The following is a 26,166-nucleotide window of genomic DNA, read 5'->3' on the forward strand; positions in this document are numbered from 1 at the left end:
TCAAATGCCTACAATCGGTTTTCTCAAAGAATTTTATTGACCTTACTGAGATGTTCAGCCAAAATGTTGATTGCTAAAAATCCCCAGTTTTTTCACAGAGGGTAATTAGCATAAAAATGTCGTTAGTTGAAATTTTTTTATCAAAATTTTTTCTAGTAGTTTTCTATTGTTCCTCATGTTCAGCAGTAAATTCTGTTTGTTCTTCGTGCCCATAAGGAAATGGGGAATAGTACTAAATTTAATCAAATTTTAGTTGAAGTTTGTAAATTTTTCAACGATTGCTCTCACTTGTTAAAAGTTTGCATCAGCATTTTTTTTTAAATTGTTTTTGGTAAACCAACTTTTCGTCTTTCGTTAATTTTGTGTTCAATGCTTTCAGCAATTAGTTGAACTAAGTTAAATTTGATTTTCTGCCGTGATTTATCTAAGTTCAAGCTATCACATTCCACTGGCAACGAAACACTTTTCAGATAAATTACATAAGGCAACTTTCGTTGATTGTTTTTTATGAAAGCTCAAAGTGTAAGATAAACGTGTATTCAAGTCTCATTAGATTTAGATGTAGAAAATAAAATTCTAGGCGTCTGAAATTTGTTCTGCTGTAAATGTTGCCCTCTCTGTCCCATAAATGTGTTCATATTTCTTGAAAAGATTTCATCATCTAATATTCAGATTTGTTGATGCCACTGAGACCTGTTGATAATCTGCTCATTCTTGCGTATAAACGTTTTTGCACCCACATGCTAATCTTGTGTTGTCTGGTGATGACCGTTCATCCAACTTTAATTTTTCGATTCCTTTGATGTTCTTGATCAAATTAAAATTTCAATCCTCTTGTTCCTGTCTATTTGAATAGTTAAATGGCAGTTTTCTATCAAAACAAAACAGAATAGTGGATTCCCAAGGATGACTGTTGGATTCTCAAATATAAATAGACGTGTATATCAGTGGGATTCCAGCTTGAGGTGGCATCCGAAAGTGACCTCTGATCTGAGCAAGTCCAACGCACACGGTGTGTTCCCAGACCAAAATTACAGGGTCTGAGATTTAGTTCGCGCGCACAATAGTATGATCAGAGGTCACTTCGGTCTGGGGATGGTATGATCAGAGGTCACTTCGGTCTGGGAATGGTATGATCAGAGATCACTTCAGGATGGAAATGGTCTGATCAGAGGCAGATTCAAGCGCATATTAGTCTGATAAGAGAATTGGTCTGATCAGAGACTATTTCTTTCGATTTATTCTTTTGATTTTCTGTTTTTTACCGAGAGATGCTGGCTCTGCCAAGAGGCAACAAAAAAGCAGCATTCTGATCACAGACACATATAGAGTCTGATGGTTTTGATCAGAAACAAAGGGGTCCCGCTGATAGAAAATGCCGGTCCCCTTAAAAGGAAATTTTGATCAACTGTAGAACACGACGTTTTATATGGAAAGTTTTCTATAGTCATCCATTGAGTTCGAAATATGCAATAATGGTATATTAGATAATTTTTTTCTTGGCAGCTGGGTTTTCTTTCTGTAGCAAAATTTTTAGAATTGTCTTTTCTTTAAATGAATTTAATAATGCAAACATCAATTTTTATGAAATGAATATATTATAACAAAATTAAAGAAATTCGTTCATAGTGGAACCCAATCACCGATCAGGCTATTTCAAGCGTAATTGGGTCTGACGAGAGGTGATTTTGAGCGCACAATAGTCTGATCAGAAGTGATTTTGAGCGCACAACCTTCTGGACGACGGTCTGGGTTTAGTCTGGGCCATGGTCGCACAATCGTCTGGACACCGGTCTGAATTTGGTCTGATCAGAGGTCATTTCCATCTGGAAAGTTCTGATTAGAGACAATTTCGAGTGCACTTCGAGCGCACACGGTGTTTCGGGCGCACCTTAGTCTGATCAGAGATTACTTTGTTCTGGGATGGTCTGATCTGAGTTTACTTTCGCATGGCATGGTCTGGTCAGAGGTCACTTTCGGATGGCACCTCAACCTGGGATTGTTTTTTTTTCACTAGCATGGAAAACAATTGAACTGGGCAAAATATTGGGTTAAAAATCTAAGCTAATACAATTTCCCGAGAAAAAATGGCACTTCAATTAACGGAACAGCTAATTTGGCCAAGCAACAGGAATAGAGATAATTAATCGTAACGCTATCCAATTTAACTTGTAAAACTGATTTAACTAATTACTTAATTACCAACAATAGCAGCGGCCAAGATAACAAAAAAATATCGATTTATATGAAAAAAAAAAGCATTCAAGCAAAACCAAAAAAATGATCGAAGTTAAGAGATCTCTTCAGCAAAAAAACGTACTATTAGAATTGAGAATTCCACTTTGACAGTTTTAGTCAAAGCCTGCTTTTCGATATAAAAAATGTTTCTATTCAGTCATAAAAATCAATAATTGGCTACTGAAACTCGCTAATGTACTAATATTTCACAACATTAATTATTAGAGTAAATTGGAGTTGCAACCACTAAAAAAGTCATTATTTTGCTAGAAAGCAGGTGAGATCTTTCGTTAACGTGAATCAGAAAATTTTAAAATTAAATGAGTTCAGAACTCCATTTCACTTTATTCGATAGTTTATTTGTGCTAAAAAATCTTATCGAACTACTTACGAGTCTTGTAAATCATACAAGACAATGTAATTATTTACAACCAATTCAAAAATGAGCTGCTGAGTAAAAAAACTAAAAGGGTAGCTTCTTCAGTTTTGGCCACAAGATGAGATGATCGCTATTGATTTGACAACCAACATTTTTTGCGGCAACAACAACATTTTGCAAAAATTATACGATCACAAGTGTTCAACAAGAAAAACACGTAAAAACTTAAAACTCGTTATAAAAAACATATATCAAAAAAGTTATCAAATCCGATCAAATCTAGATCAGATTTGAACAATTTGCATTCAAAAACAAAATCACAAAAATATTGTTGAAAGGTTTTAAAAAGAGTGCAACGATAAAAACAATATCGGGCACTTTTAAAATCTCAAAATACTGTAATTTTGTTTATGTCAAACTTTCCAGAACACGTTACCATACATCAAAACCGTTCAACTGTTCGAACTCGTTTTAAAAAAGCAGCGGAAGGTCAAGTAAAAGTCTAAACAGAATTTTTCAAAAGTAAGCCCTCTAAATCATGAGTTAAAAAGCCCAATGAAACACGAAAGGAACCAGGAACCAGGGAAAACTCCATGTACAATCCTGAATTCTGATCAAGCAAAAGTTCCGACGAAACCGATAAAAGTAAAGTTCAGTTTTACTATTCTTTCATTATGCCAAGAGTCGCCCAGAATTTGACCAAAAAGTTACTGCAGAAAAGAGTTGCGAAACATACATTCGATCTACGCAGTAAACTCGAGGACGTTACTAATAAATCAAAGATTTCATAAAAGCAGTGAATTGCTACTTGCAAACAAGGAACGAGTGTTGTTGCCAATATCCTGTTTGTCCCAACTGAAAACCACCACTTGGAGAATTTATACTTTAAAATTGAGGATGCAGTATGCTCTGCAAGTCCGTCAGCTAATGGAAATGATTGTATGATGCAGATGATCGGAAATGATTTGACAACCAATATTTTGTGTGGCAGCAATAACCTTTTTTGCAAAAAGTATATGGTCATACATACTCAAAAAGAATATAAGACAAACAAATCTTGATAGCAGAAAACTCGTTATTTAAAATATAAGGATATTAAGTTATCAAAACCAATCAAATCTAGAACAAAGCTGTTTCTTAACAAAACGCATTTCATCACAAGATTATGCAAAAAACTCGTTGAAAAATTTTCAGAAAAAAGTTACCAAAAAACAAAATCTGGCATTTTTCAGAACTCAAAATACTGCAAATTTTAAATTTTTTTTTTGGCGTCAAATTATCTTGAACACGTTACCATATATTAAGAGACCAATTCAAATCAATTTAAAGTATAACTAGCCGAAGCTCACGTGAAAGTCTCGACGAGACTTTCTGAAGAATATGACCCCAAGTCATGAATAATAAAACCTGATGAAACACTTCATGAGTTCGGGAACCAGGGAAAAATTTGCGTAAAATCTTGAATTCTGTTGAAGCAAAATTTGCGAACAATAGTAACGCTTCCTTTTCGTGATGCCAAGAGTCGTACTTTCGATGTACGCAGCAAGCTTCAGGACGTTACTAAAGTGAAACATCACAAACTTCAAGATGAAAAAGATGCGCTTGTTGAAATAGCACAATAATGATATTTCGCCCCCAGCATTAAAATAAAAAGTTGCGAATTGCTAATTGAAATCAAGGAACGTGTGCTACCTAGAATCTCCCAAGGGCAAAACATTAAATGAGGCATTTATATTTGAAGTTGGAATGTGCTCTGTAACGTCGATCAACTAGTGTCGAGGTACATTTCGCCTAAGTTTGACAAAAAATGTCAACATTTACCAAAGCTGGAAATGCCAGCGAATCTGAAGTTGGCTCTATGAGATAATTAAGGAACCAAAAGTTCCAAGTTGGTGCATTCAATTTAAACATTATTTTCGTTTTTATGAAGATGATATTTAGCAAAAAAAGCTGTTAGTTGAACATTCCTTTTTACCTAATATTCTGTTTCATATTCAGGAGTAAAGTCTGTTTAATTTGTGCCATCGTTAAGTGCGGTACAGTTCTATTAGTAATTTAATTTTAGTTGAATTTTGTAATTTTATCGTTTATCAGTTGCTCTCACTCGTTAAAAACTTAGTTCCGCATAGCTGTTTCTGTGGTACCACTTTTTGTAATTTGGGATCGGTAAAACAACAATACTCCAATAATTAAATATTGCGTGAAATCGCTAGAGGAATTGATTCAACATTCCCATGTCATTCCAATGTCATGAGTAAAAAGACCTATTGAAACACTTCAAGAGTTCGGGAACCAGGGAAAAGTTTGCGTAAAATCTTGAATTCTGATGACGGCAAAATTTGCGACCAATCCGATAATATTAACGCTTCCTTTTCATGATGCCAAGAGTCGTTCAGAAACTAACCAAAACAGTTACTGCAGAAAACCAATGCGAAACTGACTTTCAATGTACGCAACAAGCTCGAGGACGTTACTAAAGTGAAACATCATAAATTTCAAGATGAGAAAAGATGCGCTCGATGAAATAGCACAATAATGACATTTCCTCTGCTAGCATCAAAATAAAAAGTTGCGAATTGCTAACTGAAATCAAGGAACGTGTGCTACCTAGAATCTCCCCAGGGCAAAACATTAAATGAGGCATTTATATTTGAAGTTGGAATGTGCTCTGTAACGTTGATCAACTAGTGTCGATGTACGTTTCGCCTAAGTTTGACAAAAAAATGTCAACATTTACCAAAGCTGGAAATGCCAGCGAATCTGAAGTTGGCTCTATGAGAAAAGGAACCAAAAGTTCCAAGTTGGTGCATTCAATTTAAACATTATTTTCGCATTTATGGAGATGACATTTAGCAAAAAAGGCTGTTAGTTGAAATTTTCTTTTTACCTAATATTCTGTTTCATATTCAGGAGTAAAGGCTGTTTATTTTGTGCCATCGTTAAATGCGGTACAGTTCTAATGGTAATTTAATTTTAGTTGAATTTTAATTTTGTCATTTTATCGTTCATCAATTGCTCTCACTCGTTAAAAACTTATTTTCCGCAGAGCTGTTTCAATTGTACCACTTTTTGTAATTTGGGATCGGTAAAACAACAATACGCCATTAATTAAATATTGCGTGGAATCGCTAGAGGAATTGATCCAACTAACTTGATAATTGATATTGCACCGCTAATTATCCAACTTCAAGAGTTATCTGGTTCCGTTGACAACGAAGCTCTCTTCTGATGAACTTCGTACAGCAACTTTCTCTGATTTTTTCTTTGTTGCATTATAGAAAAATTATAGAAAAAATTCCTTTGAACGTTGATTCAAATCTTTTTAATAGAGAAAAGAGCTCTAAGGATCTTAAATTCTTTCTGCTACACATGTCTTTCTTAGCTACTTCAGCCCGGACCTCATTGCACTTGAGACGCTCAAATGACAAAAGTTTGGCCTCCACGGGATGGGGGTCGGATTAGAGCTCTTTTGGATTCTTATTCTGCGTAGCACTAGGTTTAACTGACTTGTAATTTCTAACTTCAGTTTCAAAGTGATTCGTTATTTAGAAATGTTAATTAAAACTTCATGCATACTTACAAAATATTGGTTTTTACATTTAGTTACAAATGAAGTAATATTATTTTACAGAAAAATTCACAAACGAAGCTAAAAGTTTATAAATCTTATTAATTTATCAAATAATAATTGAAACTTAATGCATCTGTATTACATATCGACATTAGAAATGAATTTTGTAAATTTTCCGTAATATTATGACTCTGCGAGCATGCATTCTCTCACACTGAAGTATAACGCAATTAAACTGGCAAACAAAACTTAAAAATGAACGCATTTCCCTGGGTTATTGTTTTAAAATTGTCCTGATTGTTTTACTACCTGGAATTTCATTTTTAAAATGAAAGAATCACACGAAGCAAGATAGATGAGACAAATATAACATTTATATAAAACAACCCTAATCGAGACCGGATGGTTATCTTGTAGGAATCTGGCAGAAAAATGGTTGTAGGAATCTGGCAGAAAAACGGTTACCCTAAAGAAATCTGCCAGAAATTTTTGCCAGAAGATGCATTGCCTTATAGGAACCTGCAAGAATCTGCCAGATTTCTACAAGATAACCATCCAATCTAGACTAGGGAACAGCATTTCTATTACAGCGTCGAAGAATATTAAGATTTTGAGAGCGAGATAAATGCATGAGCATCCAATTACAGCTTGACGCGGTTTTGACTTGTTGCAAATATTTTTCTAGTTCAGCATAACGAAAATTTCAAGAGACAAATGACAAATCCGACCAATCAGAACTCTTGCTTGTAGTGTTTGAATGCCTTGGGGCAGTGAGTTGGACCAAGGTAGGAATATGCGTCCTTTGTTGGATCCCCTGACACCTAAAACAAATTTATTCCGAGATTTTTGTATAAGTTTATGCCTCTAAACAGCCTCTTTTAGTTTGTTCTATTTTCTGTAAAGTCAGCCTATGAAGACAATAGCAAATTAACGGCAATTAAAAATAACACGTGTGTGTCTTTGTGTGTGTTTGTGTGTGTATTTGTGTGTGTGTGTGTGCGTGCGTGCGTCCGTGCGTAAGTGCGTGCGTGCGTGCGTGCGTGCTTGTGTGCGTGCTTGTGAGTTTATGTATTTTCAGCGGACAAATTTTACCTTTTCTATAATTATCCGCCAATGTGTCTGAACCTGGATCGAACAGTCAGAGCATTTCAGTGCTGAATCATTAAAAAACCAGTCTGAGCATGATTTTTTTTCATGCTTTTTACAATTTATAGTGTGAATTAAAAATCATTTTGATGAGTCATCGGCTTTGTTTGGTGTGCATGCTGCATAAAATTTATTCATCTGAGAAAAGCAAATTACCGCATGCTATCAAGCTGAGCAGCCTGCTTCGAGTTAACTCAAATGCTGAATTTATTTTGGAGACTCAGCACTTTAAGTGGTTAATTTCGCTAAAGAAATTGTCGCTGAAATGATAATTATAGCTTCAGGTAAACCATGGTTTGACCAATATTTGCTGCAAGGGTCAAGGTTGAGAAATCTCAAGATGCAAAAATGTTAGTTGTTTTGAACAGTGAAATCAAAGCTGCTTGCAATAAATACGGTATGAAATGTAGAATAATAAAAAAAGAACCGTCACAAACGCAGTAGACCGCTGCTAGCTATCACACAGAAACCAAGCAGTTGCCAACTCATTGATATTTTCGTATTTTTCAAAAAGCCGTCCCGGGTCGCCATTGATTCTTATCCGTACGAAGATCATAAATTATTTCTTGAAAACGACATTGCATTTTCTAGTGCCACTTTAGTATGACTTCATGCGGAGAATTCCTAATACGGAGAATCATTTTGTTTGCCTATGAGTTATATATGAAAATTAAGTGAAATATTACAAATCATATATGAACTAGTATGACTACTAAAAATTTTGCTTGATAACTAATTTTGCTTGAGTTATTAACGTATGTTTTTTGCAGAAAACTAGATCTTGAATAATCTTCCACACATCATTTAACAAAATACATGAAATTAATCATGTTTTTACAGTATTTCAATCAAAATCTGCAAAAATTTGTTCCCGTTTTACACCTCAAAATGTTTGTTTCTTCGTCCTTCTCTCTCTCTCTCTCTCTCTCTCTCTCTCTCTCTCTCTCCTCTCTCTCTCTCTCACTCTCTCTCTCTCTCACACTCTCTCTCTCTCTCTCTCTCTCTCTCCTCTCACTCTCTCTCTCTCTCTCTCTCTCTCTCTCTCTCTCCTCTCTCCTCTCTCTCTCTCTCACTCTCTCACACACACTCTCTCTCTCACACACTCTCTCTCTCTCTCTCTCTCTCTCTCTCTCTCTCTCTTTCTCTCTCTCCTCTCTCTCTCACTCACTCACTCACTCTCTCTCTCTCTCTCTCTCTCACTCACTCTGGTTTCTGAGGGGGAGGGGGTATTAGGCGTGAACTTGATTAAGCGATTGGATTGATTAAGCGATTGGATTTTCTACAACCATTAGGCGAAAATCATGAACTGAAGTTATGTGGGAAAACGCGGAAACTGATTAAAACACAAAAAAGAGCTACTTCAAAATCCAATCAATGCTATAAATTGGTCCCTAACAGTCTTCTTTACAGGCAAAAGCTTGCTAGAATTACACGCAAAATATGTCATCTTTTCAATGTTTTGCATCTCTTTTACTCTACTTGATCGCGGCCAATGATTTCTTTTTTCAAAAATTAAGAGTGAGAAAATGTTGAAATGCTGATCAGTAATTTTAATGTAAATAGTGTTAGAACTGTAAAGAGAAAAAAACTGAGTAGGAGTTAAACTGCATCAAGAAAATGGTCAAAATCTGAAAAGTCTGGTGAATTTTTGATCATTTTCGTGAGCTACCAAGCAGAGCTTTTTCTAACAAGCCAATTGTTGCAGTTGCTTGACTAAACCATATTACCAAAAGGGTATTGTAGTACCTCTTTTAAGTGTTTTATTTGGTATTAACGTAATTTCCACAAAACTTTATTAAATAGTTTTCTCCAATGGGTGAGATAAATATAAATCTTCTATGTGATCTGATGAATATTCAATTCTTTGCCGCCATATTAAATGTAAATCTTCACACCTGTCCATACAAGATTGAAATGCTCTCGTTCGTTTAAAGAATTTAGAGTATTTGCGTTGCTTTGCGTTATCTTGCATAAAAAACTATGTCAGGTATGATTTCAGAAAGTTCACAGAAGCTTATTCTTTGCGCTTCCGAGTTTAATAGAGGAAGTGCTTCAAAAAGTCTAAATTTTCAAAAAACTGCTCAATTTCAATTTTCCTTTGTTAGCCGACTATTCGCCTAATATTTTTTCTATCCAGATTGCTCTATGTCCTTCAATTCGTATCGTATATGATTTTAGTATTAGGCAATAAAGTCAACTCCTAGATTTTCACTTTTTGAACCTCCACTGCCTCAAATAACATCTTCATTCTTCAAGAAATTGTCAAAATATATGAAAGAAAAGCCACCAAAATGTGGGAATTGAAAATTGTTTATCTTATATGAAAACTGGAATCTATCAAAAACCTAGAAGAACAGTTGCACGAGAACTGCGTTGTTTTTTGGAAATGGGCAAAACTTTGAAATTCTACTGAAAACACACTGTAGCTGTTAACCTGGTTTTTGAGAAAACTGTAAACATTGGATTCCAATGTATCGATTTTATTTTTAAAATTAAAAATGACCGAGATGTCATTAATCAATTGCGAATCTTTTTTAAGCTTTGTTGATCATAATTAATTCAAACCATAAGCGAGTAGTAATAAATTTTGCTGATCAAATATCTAAAAACAAGTAATTTCTGTTAGAAAATTGAGTCGAGTCCACGCAGTTTACTGCCAAAATGTAATTGTACCTGAACTAGTATTATAAAGGTACTCTTCTAATAATATTATCCAAACTTACCTCCAGGGCGCCATTTTCTGAAGCTAAAGAAATACTAAACCCCTTTCAATTTGTTTACTTATTAGCCATTTTAGTATTATAGCCTGATCAACTCAAAAATGCAGCAATTCTTAGTGTCTTTGAATTTTTTTATATATTTGGTTTAATGACATCCAAATGCCTCAAAGATGTTTAATGACATTCAAATCACCATGAAGAAAGGCGACATTCTTGTTTTTCTTTCAAATATGGCATCTTTCAAATTTGATAAAACCTTTTATCCAGATTGCTCTATGCCCTTCAATTCGTATCGTATATGATTTTAGTATTAGGCAATAAAGTCAACTCCTAGATTCTCACTTTTTGAACCTCCACTGCCTCAAATAATATCTTCATTCTGCAAGAAATTGTCAAAATTTATGAAAAAGCCAAAAAAATGTGGGAATTGAAAATTGTTTATCTTATATGAAAACTGGAATCTATCAAAAACCTAGAAGAACAGTTGCACGAGAACTGCGTTGTTTTTTGGAAATGGGCAAAACTTTGAAATTCTACTAAGAACACACTGTAGCTGTTAACCTGGTTTTTGAGAAAACTGTAAACATTGGATTCCAATGTATCGATTTTATTTTTAAAATTAAAAATGACCGAGATGTCATTAATCAATTGCGAATCTTTTTTAAGCTTTGTTGATCATAATTAATTCAAACCATAAGCGAGTAGTAATAACTTTTGCTGATCAAATATCTAAAAACAAGTAATTTCTGTTATAAAATTGAGTCGAGTGCACGCAGTTTACTGCCAAAATGTAATCGTACCTGAACTAGTATTATAAAGGTACTCTTCTAATAATATTATCCGAACTTACCTCCAGGGCGCCATTTTCTGAAGCTAAAGAAATACTAAACCCCTTTCAATTTGTTTACTTATTAGCCATTTTAGTATTATAGCCTGATCAACTCAAAAATGCAGCAATTCTTAGTGTCTTTGAATTTTTTTATATGTTTGGTTTAATGACATCCAAATGTCTCAAAGATGTTTAATGACATTCAAATCACCATGAAGAAAGGCGACATTCTTGTTTTTCTTTCAAATATGGCATCTTTCAAATTTGATAAAATCTTTTATAAACGCACTCAGCCCTCGTGGAGGTTGTCAAAAACAACAAAACTATAAGCTGTAACAAAGAACGTTTGTTTTCATGTCTATATATTTTTTAACAAGTGGCGCAGGTTTGAGGACTGCAGTTTCAACGAGCTTGTTTGTTTAATACGAGATATAGAAAAAGAGGTCTATAGTTTTACCGTTTTCAAGAGGTCCATATATATTCTAACTTAATATTGAAATCAAGCAACAGAAGTTCTTTTCTGATGAATCACCTGATTGTCTTGGAAGCATAAATGATATACTATGCTGAAGTTTCGATTCTGCCTCTCTATTTAACCTATGAGACAAAATTGTAAGGTGAAATATAATACGAAGCTTCATCACCGAACTGGTCGACGGCGGGTTTTTGGCAGACAGCCGAAAAATAAGAGTTCCATTGTTAACCTATTTGTCAACCCATGTAGCTATTTAAAATTTTTTTGAAGTAGTTACGCCTAACGTGAATTTTTATGTGCCAAGTTTGTTCATTCAAGCTAGAGTCTGAAATTGGACCCAAATTTACTATACTGGGAGAAGAAATCGTATTAAAGTGCAATTTTGTTGCCTTTGTTACCTTTTGTCGACCCCAGTAGTTGGAGAAGAAGTGAACTGCGTAGCTGCATCTGAACAAATTGTCCCAATGTTGAGGAGATTGTGGTTTAGCAGGGTAAAGAAACTGGCCAATTTGGGGGAACATCACGGGCATGAATGTATAATCAGGCAGAAAGTTCACGTGGCGGTTAGCTAAAACATCAAGGCTGCCTTTACTGAAATTAGAACAAAGTATTGTTTGAGATGTTTCAGTCACAAAAAAATTAACAAAAGAGATATAGTTTTATTATTGGGACACTTCAGCCTAATGATTAGTGATCTTAGAAATGTGAGAGTTGTTGAGACCCAAGTTGAGATCCCAGACGTAAGCAAGTATGCCCAGACCGAAGATGAACGTACGAGAGGTGGTGGTGGGGGGGGGGGGGGCGTCTTGCATTCAAAATTTCATTATAGTCTGGAAACATCGAAAAAAGCACGAAAATCAGGACATAAGATCTTTCCATCTGGCATGATCTGGATACACTTGCTTTCATTGACTACGACCTCAACCTGTGGATGTTTAACAAAAATTAATACTTGAAAAGAGTCGTCTCTAAATGAACGTTGATCGAGTGTGACGTGTCAAAGTTTTCTGCCGTTGGGACTGGCGACTGGTCTACTCGTAGACATTGTCGTTGACAGTTGGATGACAACAGTGCGATTGGGGATTCACGGGGCGAAAGGCAATATAAAAATTTGCGAGTGAACTGCAGCGCGATTTCCGTAACACGGGTTGGGTTCCCACTAGTTTCCACTAGTGGTCCATTATAATTTCACTATACAACTAATGCCACCAGTGTTTCGATGAAATTCCAGTCTAGTTTAACTTTCACTAGTGTTCCAATAATAATTCACAAATGTGATCTTAATTTAAACAAAAATTTCGAATGACCGCAAAATTTCGTAACGTGTCATGATTTTCGTGTTTTACCATATGAAACTATAGAATCTGAATATTTAGGGTGGAGGTTTTACCCTATTCACAATTCCACAATTGTTCCTAGAATCTATCTTTAGAGAAAACTACTGGACTGGATAGTAACTTCACAAACCTTCTACTCTTAACTAGACTAAAGGGTTATACCAGGCCCTCCGATCAAGTCCTAAAGAAAGTATTTTCAGGCGCTATAGAACTGTAGTCGATTGCCAATAATAATGATGATATTAGAATATGTTTGTAATGCCTCTATATGTTGTATGATAATTTAGCTTCTAAGAAGTGTTTTACCAAATGAAATAGTTTGGTGACTCTAAGATTGAGAATTATACCAGGTCCTCAATTCACTTTCTAATTAATCGATCAACCAATATATTTAAAACAAATAGTAGATGACGTGAAGAGCTCGTCGGTGTTCACTGCACAACACAACCAGACGAGTATTAACCAACTTGAGAGAACACTAAGACATTGCCCATCAGGCACTTCAGGTTACTGCAGACCGTTTTAATTGTCTTCTTGGTTCACCATTCCATACTACATAGGTTAACTTAACTTGCCAAGTCTTCTACGAGCAGGCAGGCCTACCCTCAGAGTGGCTTCACTATGCGGTCTCCTAAAAGGAATTTGGCCAAATAATACTCTCAGAAATCAATCGTCTTGATGTTGTCCGGGATTCGATGCTGTCCTCCAGATCGTTAACCTAACTTAACCTAATTATTGACTGGTTGATCACTATTTCACTACTCACCAAACTAATTTAAATCCAATAAATTGAAGCTACATTGAGTATGATTTCAGATCCTTAGAGATGTATTGTGAAGTTACTAAAGTTGTACGATTACACTGTTGATTAACGAAAACCGAAAGAGACGATTAAGTTTTACACAATCTTAATTATTACAAGGCTATGGTTCCTTCAGAACAACTAGTTACAAATGCCTATGAGTGCCAAGTATCGAAATGTTTAGCAAATACCTACTAGATATCAGTTTAAGCTCTACTAAGTTATAAGAGAAACTAAAAAGAGAAAGTAGTGGAAAATTTGCCAAGTTAATTTAACGAAACGTATAGTTACCAGAGTATACTAGTTCAAACAATTATTTCAATTTTCAGTACCGCGACAGAGATCTGTTAACTCACTCGTCCAATAAAGTTTACTCCGGAATACGGATTATTACGACAATATAATTATTTTCAGACTGATTTTGGTTACCAACATTGGCTGAAATTGAGCCGTATATATACTGCCTACCTATGTTTGGTTACGATAGTTTAGTCCTATTTTTACCAAATGTTCCGAATCTTTGTGTGAAAAATACCTTTTTGGGAAAAGTTTTCAGAAGGTCATTCATGACTTTGATAACCTAGGCTCCTAATTTGGGTTTCTAATCCAATATTACGTGGATGAGAATTTTGGTGTTCAATCTATGATATAATCTTTATCAGAGTCAATATTTCTTATTCAACCGTTCTCATCAGTTTAAATTTCTTCACCATTATTATCTTTGTACAATTTCAAATTTAGAATTCTCTTTTGTGTTGGGAATAATTCAAGGTCAGTATTAATTTGGTTTTTTTCCGAAAAACGCTTAAGTTTAACTTTCCATTCCTACAGAAATCATATGGGTTCCGTGCTACAGAGTGAAATGGCACAAAAAGACCAAATTTGACATTGGGAAGGTTATAATAGCACAAAAAAGTAGAATAACAGGCCTGAGAGGGGTTATTTAGGGTTGGGGGACTTTTTTCAGGAATATTGCATGAATTCAGTTTGGCGAGGACGAATACAACCACATTTTTAAGATTGTTGTTAATGAGTAAAATGGCTTATCGATGAACGCCAAGAACATCTGGGATTCAGCCTGCATTGGGTTTACCACTATTGTCTCATTAGTTTCCCAGAATAATTTTACTGGTGGTCCACTAGTGCCCACAATGAAATGGTAATGAAACACCAGTGATCCAATGAAACACCAATGTCGTTGAGTGAAATTATAGTGTACTCCTAGTGGAAATCAGTGAGACTCTGATCATCCCGGGAAGATTTTAAAAATGGCACCTACTATTCCCTCAGACGCATTCGAATGTTTCAAAAATACGCAGTTTGTTTTGTCAATGTCTCAACGATTATCAACTTAAGTGATGTCATGTCCTCTTTTCTTACAACTGATGTATCTCGCATACTTTCCAATCTTCTCCTCCGTCATTTTTCCAGTCTAATCTGCACTTGATTCATAAGTGTCAATTTGAATAACGTTTCAAGTTGAAGTAAAATTTGTTGTGGTGTATTTTTTTCTGCAAGTTTTTGAAAATTTTTTTGGTCTTTCTTTTTGCTACTTAATTTGTCTTGTGAATTGCTGCCTAGATTGTTTGCACAATTTCTGTAAGGTCTATTCGAGTTGCAATAATTTTCAATGCGTCTGGGCTGTTGTCTTGTCTGATTGCCTGGCAAGATCGTTGAGTTAATCGAAATCTGTTCACAATGGTTTGATTACGAACGTTGATCATTTTGCTGCTTCATGTCAGTGTTGACTCAAATACTCAATGCGCGTTGGGGGTCCACTGTGTTTCTGAGTATTTCCTTCTCAATCTCATCGTCTATTATTTCCGGACTAAATATGTACTATACCAAAAACTTCCAATCAGCGTTCTAAACACATCTAGTTCTTTAAAAATATTAAAAATTGTTCCAAATTTTTGCATTGCCTATTTTTCGTGAGAACAAAATATTTAAAAGTCGAGAGTGATATTTGTAGGAATGGAAAGTTAAACTTAAGCGTTTTTCGGAAAACAACCAAATTAATACTGACCTTGAATTATTTCCAACACAAAAGCGAATTCTAAATTTGAAATTGTACAAAGGTAATATTGGTGAAGAAATCTCAACTGATGAGAACGGTTGAATAAGTAGATATTGACTCTGGTAAAGATTATTTCATAGATTGAACACCAAAAATCTTACCCACGTAATATTGGATTAGAAACCCAAATTAGGAGCCTAGGTTATCAAAGTCATGAATGACCTTCTGAAAACTTTTCCCAAAAAGGTATTTTTCACACAAAGATTCGGAACATTTGGTAAAAATAGGACTAAACTATCGTAACCAAACATAGATAAGCAGTATATATACGGCTCAATTTCAGCCAATTTTTGTAACCAAAATCAGTCTGAAAATAATTATATTGTCGTGATAATCCAAATTGCGGAGTAAATTTTGTTAGACGAGTGAGTTAACAGATCTCTGTCGTGGTACTGAAAATTGTAATTATTGTTTGAACTAGTATACTGTGGTAACTATACTTTTCGTTACATTAACTTAGCAAAATTTCAACTACTTTCTCTTTATAGACCTTTTCTTATAACTTAGTAGAGCTTAAACTGTTATCTAGTAGGTATTTGCTAAACTCTTGGCACTCATAGGCATTTGCTAAACTCTTGGCACTCGTAGCCGATACTTGGCACTCATAGGCATTTGTAACTAGTTGTTCTGAAGGAACCATAGCCTGTTATAATTATGACTTGGTAAGACTTAATCGTTTCTTTCGGTTTTCTGTTAATCAACAGCGTAACTGTACAACATTAGTAACTTCACAATACATCTCTAAGGATCTGAAATCATACTCAATCTAGCTTCAATTTATTGGATTTAAATTAGTTTTGTGACTAGTGAAGTAGTGATCAACCAATCAATATTTAGGTTAAATTAGGTTAACCAACTGGAGGACAGCATCGAATTCCGGACAATATCAAGACGATTGATTTCTGAAAGTATTAATCGGCCAGGCTCCTTCTAGGAGACCGCATAGTGAAGCCACTCTGAGGGTAGGCCTGCCTGCTCATAGAAGACTTGGCAGGTTAAGTTAACCCATGTAGTATGGAATGGTGAACCAAGTAGACAATTGAAAAGGTCTGCAGTAACCTGAAGAACCTGATGGGCAATGTCTTAACGTTCTATCATGTTGGTTAATACTACTCTGGTTGGGTTGTGGAGAGAACACCGACCAATTTATTTCATTTGGTAAAACACTTCTTAGAAGCTAAATTATCATACAACATATAGAGGCATTACAAACATATTCTAATATCATCATTATTATTGGCAATCGACTACAGTTCTATAGCGCCTGAAAATACTTTCATTAGGACTTGATCGGAGGGCCTGGTATAACCCTTTAGTCTAGTTAAGAGTAGAAGGTTTGTGAAGTTACTATCCAGTCCAGTAGTTTTCTCTAAAGATAGATTCTAGGAACAACTGTGGAATTGTGAATAGTGTAAAACATCCACCCTAAATATTCAGATTCTATATTGGCGACCACAGAGGTATTTTTCTGATTAGGAGGCGGTTTCGCTTTTTACAAAAACAACGAAGAATTAGAATTTGAGTGAACCGATGAATTAGATCTTTGGATACGTTCCAAAGGTAAAATTCATCTATATTTTTTTTTCGTGTCATTTGGTTTTACATCAAAAATTACTTCAATTATCAAAAATAAACAACACACCAAACAACCAGCAACAGCAACAACAGAACCAGGCGAACAATCAGTAGCAAAGAGTCGTAGCACCACTCCTTCTCACCCCACTCCGATACCCTAGTCGCGACTTCGAGAGATTTGAAAGATGGGTTCGACACTCCGAATCCATGTCAAATGCCAATAATTGGGATGATCAAAGACAACGCGATGTCCTACCCACATGTTTGAACAGTTATGCGTTAGATGAGTATTGGAGTCTCCCCAAACATTACTTTCAACAAGTGTAAGGACAAACAGCCCGACCATAGCGAGAGTTCTGAACGCCCTTAACAACGGAATCGGCAACTTTCCGAACACAATGAGTGCCCGCACCGAATTCAAAAATCTTCAGCAATTGGAATCCGAGTCAATCCAAGAATTCTTAAGGCGAGTTTGTAAGTTAGGAGTGGCAGCCAAAGCTCATCTTGATGTTGCGGGACGACAGGAAGCTAACAAAGATGCCTCTATGGACCGACTGTTGGACAGCGAAATCACATATTACACTCCTGAAGGCACAACCGGGAAGCTTCAATGCAGCTACACAACGGGCCATTGCTCTAGACGCCATCAGTAAAGCTGAATCCAGTCGACTGCGAGGACGAAGAAACGGACATGTGAGATGGACAAAGGGTGAACAAGATCATGATGAGTCAGTAACAGCTGACTTTAGAGCACTCAACACCAGCCTGTCATCGGGTTTCAATCAAATGATCGAGTTTCAGACTGGAAGCTGCAATAAGATGCTAGACCACAAGAGCGACATACACAGATCATGGAGAAGATCCTTGAGACTCAAACAAAATTTCTATCCGAATCAAGTCAAACCAGATTCCAGAGTAGAAGTCCAGGAAGACCGGAAGGCTTTCGACCCAGAACGTCTAAGATGCAGTGCTATAATTGCCGCGAGTTTGGGCACTTGTCAAATCAGTGTCCACAGAAAGGAACAATACAACCGGGTATGTCCGCAAACTTAGACTCCCATAGACAACCAATCGTAAAAAGCATTTTACAGAGATTGAACCCAGAGCAAGTGAGCATTATCAACAAAGTTCAAGCCGAAGCAGTCTTTGGACCTACAGTCTATGTGATGGTTGATCTTGACGGAAAAAAACACAAAGAGTTAGTGGATACTGGGAGCAATGTGAACTTTCTATCAGAAAAAGCTTACTCACAGTACGAACAGTGTTCCAAACTCAGACCTTTCGGCAACCAATGATCCTTTCGAAATACCTGGCGTTTTTACTGGCAAAGTAACGTTCGACACCGGGGTTAAAGTGAAAGCCGATCTCTTGGTGACCCCAAACACAGACGTGCCTTTGATACTTGGAACCCAGGTGATGGAGGAGAATAAAGTATCAATCAACTTCCATTCTAAGCAGCTGATGATGGAGAAAAAAAGCAATGTTGTAAATTTGCAATTTGCCTAAAAACTTGAAGTCCCCAGGCACGTACATCTTTGTGAGACGGAAGCAGAATCCGGTCTTGAACAAATTGAAACAACGGAAGAAACACAGCACGGGGTAACTGCAGAAACAAACCTAATCCTAACATGCGATGAAAAGTTAGAACAGATTTGTTCTTTAGCAATTCCAGACAGAGACCAACAAGCAGACGACAGAAGAACACTGCTACGAGAGTTCAGAGATGTGTTTGCAATGAACGACAACGAACTTGGACAGACACACTTGGTTCAGCATGAAAGTGACACAGGTGATACACTGCTCATCAAGCTTGCACCCCATAGATTTGCACCTGAAAAGATCACTGTGGTTAAGAAGGAGATTGAGGATATGCTGGCACGAAACATCATCCGATCATCAAACAGCCCGTACAGTGCACCAATCGTTCTCGTTACCAAGAAGGATGGGAGCAATCTAATGTGCACAGATTTCAGACGACTAAACGAAGTAACAAAGAAAGAAGCTTTTCCCCTCCCGCCAATTGACCAGATACTGGATCATCTTCACGGAGCAACAATTCTCTCAAGCCTTGACCTAGCCTCTGGATATTGGCAAGTCCCATTAGCTGAGAGTGCTATACCTAAAACTGCGTTCGTCATTCATGGTGGGCACTAAGAGTACCTCAGACTTCCATTTGGACTTTGCAATGCACCGGGAACCTTCCAGCGACATATGACAAGCATCTTCAATGAATATCTCTTCTCGTTTGTCCTCATCTTCTTGGACGACGTTCTGGTGTTTAGTAGGAATGTGGAGAAAAACGAAAAACACATGCGCCTCGTTCTTCACGCTCTTCGCCAGGCCAATCTTAAACTCAAACCAAAGAAATGCCGCCACTTTCAAGAATCCGTAACCTATCTGGGATACAAACTGAGCCCAGAGTGAATTGCACCAGATGAAAACAAACTCGTTGCAGTACGGGACTGGAAACGACCAGAAAACGTTACCGAAGTGAGGTCTTTTATTGGATTTTGCAGTTACTACAGACGTTTCATCAAAGACTTTGCTGGGATAGCGAAACCTCTTCACCAGATAACAAAAAAGAACAGCCGTTTCACTTGGAACCCTGAATGCCAAAATGCGTTCGAGAAACTGAAAAAGGCATTGATTGATAGCTCAGTACTCAAGCACCCGGAATACAACTCTCCTTTTATCGTGGACACGGATGCAAGCGACAACAGTCGGGGGGCAGTACTTTCGATTATTGTCGATGGAGTAGAATACCCAGTGGCTTTCGCGAGCAGAGTTTTGACGCCAGCAGAATGTAGTTACTCAACAACAAAAAGAGATGCATTAGCAGTCTTTCAGGCGATGAAATGGTTTAAGCCTTACCTTTGGGGAACTCAATTTGTGCTCAGAACAGATCATGCATCGCTATAGTGGTTATTTAGACAAAACAATGACGGGATGACATTCAGAATGCTTCAAAGACTGCAAGAATTCGATTTTCAAATTGTAAATAGACCAGGAGACAAGCACGGGAATGCAGATGGACAGTCAAGACAGTGCAGCATCACACCTGAGCTAACTGAAGCTGAGAGACTGGTTTTGCTTGGAAGTTGCCCATCAGCTAACTCTTTGGAAGACGCCCTTGGAAGAACTAACTTAGTTACAGCCGAGGACGCGAACGAAACAATGAGTATCCAATTTCAAGAAGACGTAAACTCAATTAGGCTGGCTCACAGAAACGATACCTGCTTACGTCTCATCTTGCAATGGGCAACCGCTGAGAAACATTCAGACCAAATCCGCTGAGAGACTTAAAAATCAAGAAGGCAAACGCAATAGCACAAGGAGAAGATGCAGTAGTGATGTGGGGCCTCTGGGGGACCAGATTTAAATCATTGATGGCGTGCTGTACAGGAAGTGGCATGTGGAAGGAAGCAATACAACACAAAAACAACTTGTATTACCGCAGGGACTCAGAGAGACAGTTTTGGAACAACTTCACGATTCAAAACAAAGTGGAGGCCATTTTGCTTTTCAAAAGACCGCGGACAGGGCAAGACAGAGGTTTTGGTGGCCAAATATGAGAAAAAAACGTTGAACAAAAATGTGAGAACTGTATCCTGTGTCAAGCACGAAGTACCGCTGGAAAGAAAAGAAAAGCCCCTCTCCAGACAATCAACGTTGGAATTCGATTCAGCAAAGTGGCAGCAGATATCCTGGGACCTGTTACCCGAGCAAAGACAAGCGGTGCAAATTACATACTCGTATTGACGGACTTTTTCACGAAATACGTGGTTTGCGTTCCCTTAGAAAGAACTACGGCCGAAGATGCTGCTAGAGCTATTGTGGAGAATTGGGTTTTGACGTTTGGAGCACCTGATTGCCTTCACACCGACCAAGGATCGAACTTCGTCAGAGAACTACTGCTAGAAGTGTGCAGAATTTTTGGAATAGAGAAGACAAGAACATCTCCATATCACCCGCAGGGAAATGGTATGGTTGAACGTCACAACAGAGTTGTTGCGGATGTTATTTCCAATTATTGCGCAAACAATCCAAGTAGCTGGGATCAAATAATACCCTATCCCAACTTCGTCCATAATACGACCGTACACAAAACAACAGGACAGACTCCATTCTCACTTGTATTTGGACAAGAATGCAAATACCCGATTGACCTGCTATTCCCGAAAGCACCTGGTCACGAAATTGCCAACTACGAATTCACAAGATGGCTCAATGAAAAGTTCAGGGAAGCACATATGAATGCCTGAGAGAAACTTGACTACAGACAAGAAAGACAAAAGATTTGTACCAGAAAAACGTTTTTGGAGAGGACCTAAAGCCAGGAGAGAAAGTTTTGCTTTTTGCACCCCAAAAAGCAACATCAAGGAAGTTTTTTCTTCCCTGGGTCGGACCTTATAACATCATCGAGAGGACTTCAGAAGTGAAAAATAAAATCTTAAAAGACACAAACTCCAAGAAATGGCAGATAGTCCACTACAACTGATTGAAGCCTGTGAAGGAGGAAAGGGAGTTACCCAGAATGGAAACAAGATAATCTCATCAGGAGAAATAGCTCAACCGCCGAAATACGTATGACCAGGAAGTTCACAGTGAAGAAAACAATCAAACTTTCCCAAACAAGAGAGTCCATTCAAATGGATGGACGAGGATGAAGAATTTTTCTACCATCTTTTTGCAGAGCGAGAACATTCAACTGAAAGGCCCACTAAGACTAACATACCAGCAGAACCGATCACTCCAGAACAAGACAAAACCCAAGAGAACCAGACCCCTTTTGTTACCCCAAAGAGATTGACTCTACACCACTGTCCCAACGACCACCCAAGCCAAAAAATGTCTTTAAGGACCTCAGTGAAACACAGTCAACACCTGAAAGCGCCAAGAGGGAAATGTGCAAACCAAAACATTTGCAGAACCTTTGGGAACCAAAACTGACGAAACAGTAAACTAAATCGCTAAAACACGAGAAAGACGCGCAGTGACGTACCCAAAAGGATTCGGAATCGACGACGAATAAATAAATATATATATATATATATATATATATATATATATATATGTTAAAAAAATACAAAAATAGGAACTTGATTAAGTTTCGTTATATAGCATTGATTAAAAAATTGTAAAGGTCAAAAGATGAGCCGAAATTTTCTTTAAAGATGGGGACGATCGTAACATATTTAAATAGCACCAATTTTAAAAAAAACTATATTGCAAGTTAATATATCACCGGTATTATGAAAAGAGCTAAATAGCTCAAATAAATTTCAGCGAAATTGGGGGAATTATTTGAGAATGTAGCACTCTTTCTAATACAGAAAAAATGCTATCTAAGTTTAGCGCAGTAATTAACCATAATGATGTTTAGATGTACATCTTTGTGATATTTATAATAATACTTGCGGTACGATAGCAAACAGCGGAGAGTGCACGAACTACTGCGCATGTTCTCTTTCAACCTCAAATTCCAGTTTCATTGGCCGACTCATATCTGACTGTGGATATCGCAGTCCCACTTCCAAAGCTGTTGATTGTGGATATCCGATCAAATTATAAATTCTCTTCAAAACTTCAGCAATTGGAAAAGAAAACGTGGAAGAGCTCCGAGTTTTTCAACAACCCAGAAATAAGCGCACTATTACAGCACCACTTTGACGGAATAATCTCATCTATTCAGAGAGAATACGAATGAGCAGAGAAAGAGAGGACAAAGCTTGTCAAAGAAGTAGCATCTTTTGTAAACCAAAATATCACTCTTCAGCGACAGAAACGATCACCACTGCTGTTTGCAATGGGAGCTGCGACGGCGATAACTTTAGAACCCTTACTGGAAAAAGCAGGCTGTAGATTACTCTCAATTTTTGGTCTGTGCGAAAGTTCTAAGCGAAATTTGGAATCAAAAACGGTTCACCTGCAAAACGAAAAAAGAGAGTCTATTCTGGTCATGGCCAGCAGTAGTTTGAAGCTTCATGAAGACACACGAAAAGTGCTAAACTACTCAGAGGATAACTTTGAAATTCTGCAAACAAACCTGGAGGTGCTTCAAAAAACATTGGAAGAAATACAACAAGCCCAAGGCTGTGATCATCGAAGGTCTGATGTTTTTATGTAAAAAAATTACAACTCTGAAGATTGGAGATAAAAAGTGTTCAATTCCATACGACCACTCAAGTTTACTTTACAGCCTGCCCTTAGTGAGAAATGTTTTTTCCAATCCACAAGGACTCTTAATCACAATGGAGGTGCCAGTATACAGTGGTGAACCAATTCACGATGCCTACAAAGCAATCCCTCTGCCACAACCAATCAAGAACACAACGACGGCCGCAACTCTAAAATTAGAAATGAACTATTTGATCGTATCAAGGCGAGAAGAAAGCTATGCCGAAATGAAGAGTGAGGAATATCTGTCTTATTTGGGGACACAATTGCTGATACTTTGCACCAAGCCAGTAGCGTTGGTGAGCGCGCAAGATCAACTCTGTTTGACTTCACTCCTATACAATCACGAGGTGACTGCTTTGAAGACTTGCACACGAGAAGTAACCGAATTGCCAATTTTACCGACAGCAATCTACCTTGGGAACTATGTACCTCTTCAACGTGGCAGACGATCAACAATTTCTTTAATACATAACGTACAGTGGGGGCAGAAAGTTTTCAAACCGTGTACCAGCCTGTAAATGTTGCCTAGTACATCCCCCTGCGATGGAAAACTGGTTCACCCGAAGAATGGACTGGTCATGTTGCCCGATCCAGCATATTGTCTTCAACACAGTGGACTTTTAACAACAATCACAACTCCCGTACTACTAGATACCGCTTTCAACATCCCGAGCATTCCAGCGGTCACTCCTACAGAAGAGAGTCGGAATTTTATGTTGCATAAGATGAGATCGGCACTCAAGGATGTCCCTACGCCTGATGTCACGCCTGAATTAGTCAGTGAGATGGTAGACTAAATCCATCAACAACTTTCTGAGAAAAACAACTTCAAATCCTTTCGCCAAGGGTCAACACTGCATACATTTAAAGAGCTGGCTGGTATGCTTGGTTTCTCCTTATGGTGTCTTGCTTTTGTCTTTTTGGCTGTGTGTGCAGCGAAGAAGTGTTACGAGTCCAAAAACACTACAAAACATATTCACAATTTGTCCAACGATGATCAACGAGATATCAGAATTGACATGCAGTTTGAAGAGAGACTAAACTTAGTTGAGAGAATGCGAAATCAGGAGACAAACGCTGATTAAAAAAACTGTCGTACCAACATATGGTGATGGTGCTTTTATATACTTTTACGTTATACTAATTTGTACTATTCAGGAGAATAGTTTAGTCCGGATGGGTGGGATGCAGGAATGGAAAGTTAAACTTAAGCGTTTTTCGGAAAAGAGCCAAATTAATACTGACCTTGAATTATTTCCAACACAAAAGCGAATTTTAAATTTGAAATTGTACAAAGGTAATATTGGTGAAGAAATCTCAACTGATGAGAACGGTTGAATAAGTAGATATTGACTCTGGTAAAGATTATTTCATAGATTGAACACCAAAAATCTTACCCACGTAATATTGGATTAGAAACCCAAATTAGGGGCCTAGGTTATCAAAGTCATGAATGACCTTCTGAAAACTTTTCCCAAAAAGGTATTTTTCACACAAAGATTCGGAACATTTGGTAAAAATGGGACTAAACTATCGTAACCAAACATAGATAAGCAGTATATATACGGCTCAATTTTAGCCAATTTTTGTAACCAAAATCAATCTGAAAATAATTATATTGTCGTGATAATCCGAATTGCGGAGTAAATTTTATTAGACGAGTGAGTTAACAGATCTCTGTCGCGGTACTGAAAACTGTAATAATTGTTTGAACTAGTACACTGTGGTAACTATAATTTTCGTTAAATTAACTTAGCAAAATTTCAACTACTTCTCTTTTTGGACCTTTTCTAATAACTTAGTAGAGCTTAAACTGTTATCTAGTAGCTATTTGCTAAACATTTTGATATTTGGCACTCATAGGCATTTGTAACTAGTTGTTCTGAAGGAACAATAGCCTGTAATAATTAGGACTGGGTAAGACTTAATCGTTTCCTGCGGTTTTCTGTTAATCATCAGTGTAATTGTACAACTTTAGTAACTTCACAATACATCTCTAAGGTTCTGAAATCATACTCAATCTAGCTTCAATTTATTGGATTTAATTTAGCTTGGTGACTAGTAAAGTAGTGATCAACCAATCAATAATTAGGTTAAGTTAGGTTAACGAACTTGAGGACAGCATCGAATCCCGGACAATATCAAGACGATTGATTTCTGAGAGTATTAATTTGCCAAGCTCCTTTTAGGAGACCGCATAGTGAAGCCACTCTGAGGGTAGGCCTGCCTGCTCGTAGAAGACCTGGCAAGTTAAGTTAACCCATGTAGTATGGAATGGTGAACCAAGTAGACAATTAAAAAGGTCTGCAGTAACCTGAAGTACCTGATGGGCAATGTCTTAACGTTCTATCAAGTTGGTTAATACTCGTCTGGTTGGGTTTTGTAGTGAACACCGACGAGCTCTTCACGTCATCTACTATTTGTTTTAAGTATATTGGTTGATCGATTAATTAGAAAGTGAATTGAGGACCTGGTATAATTCTCAATCTTAGAGTCACCAATTTATTTCATTTGGTAAAACAATTCTTAGAGGCATCACAAACATATTCTAATATCATCATTATTATTGGCAATTGACTACAGTTCTATAGCGCCTGAAAATACTTTCTTGAGGACTTGAATGGAGGGCCTGGTATAACCTTTTAGTCTAGTTAAGAGTAGAAGGTTTGTGAAGTTACAATCCCGTCCAGTAGTTTTCTCTAAAGATAGATTCTAGGAACGATTGTGGAATTGTGAATAGGGTAAAACCTCCACCCTAAATATTCAGATTCTATAATATTCTAGGGGCGAAGTATCTGACCTCAAACACTTTCCAAAGTTTTTTTGGATCTTTTCCG

At 37.1% G+C, this 26,166-nt stretch overlaps 1 protein-coding gene across 1 annotated transcript in view; it reads right to left on the bottom strand.

Annotated features, from left to right (window-relative positions):
- Window positions 1-6,158: 6,158 nt before the first annotated feature.
- LOC142343034 (uncharacterized) overlaps window positions 6,159-26,166 on the bottom strand; it is a 120,056-nt gene continuing 100,048 nt past the window's right edge. The window contains exons 9-10 of the mRNA XM_075394720.1: window positions 11,757-11,926; window positions 6,159-7,009 (exon numbers count right to left, since the gene is read on the bottom strand). Coding sequence (XP_075250835.1) covers window positions 6,920-7,009; window positions 11,757-11,926 — 260 coding nt within the window. The 3' untranslated portion in view covers window positions 6,159-6,919. The remainder of the gene's footprint in view (window positions 7,010-11,756; window positions 11,927-26,166) is intronic.

Source organism: Convolutriloba macropyga, chromosome 7 (genome assembly GCF_964194025.1).
Source record: "Convolutriloba macropyga chromosome 7, txConMacr16.3, whole genome shotgun sequence".
Lineage (NCBI taxonomy): Eukaryota > Metazoa > Xenacoelomorpha > Acoela > Convolutidae > Convolutriloba > Convolutriloba macropyga.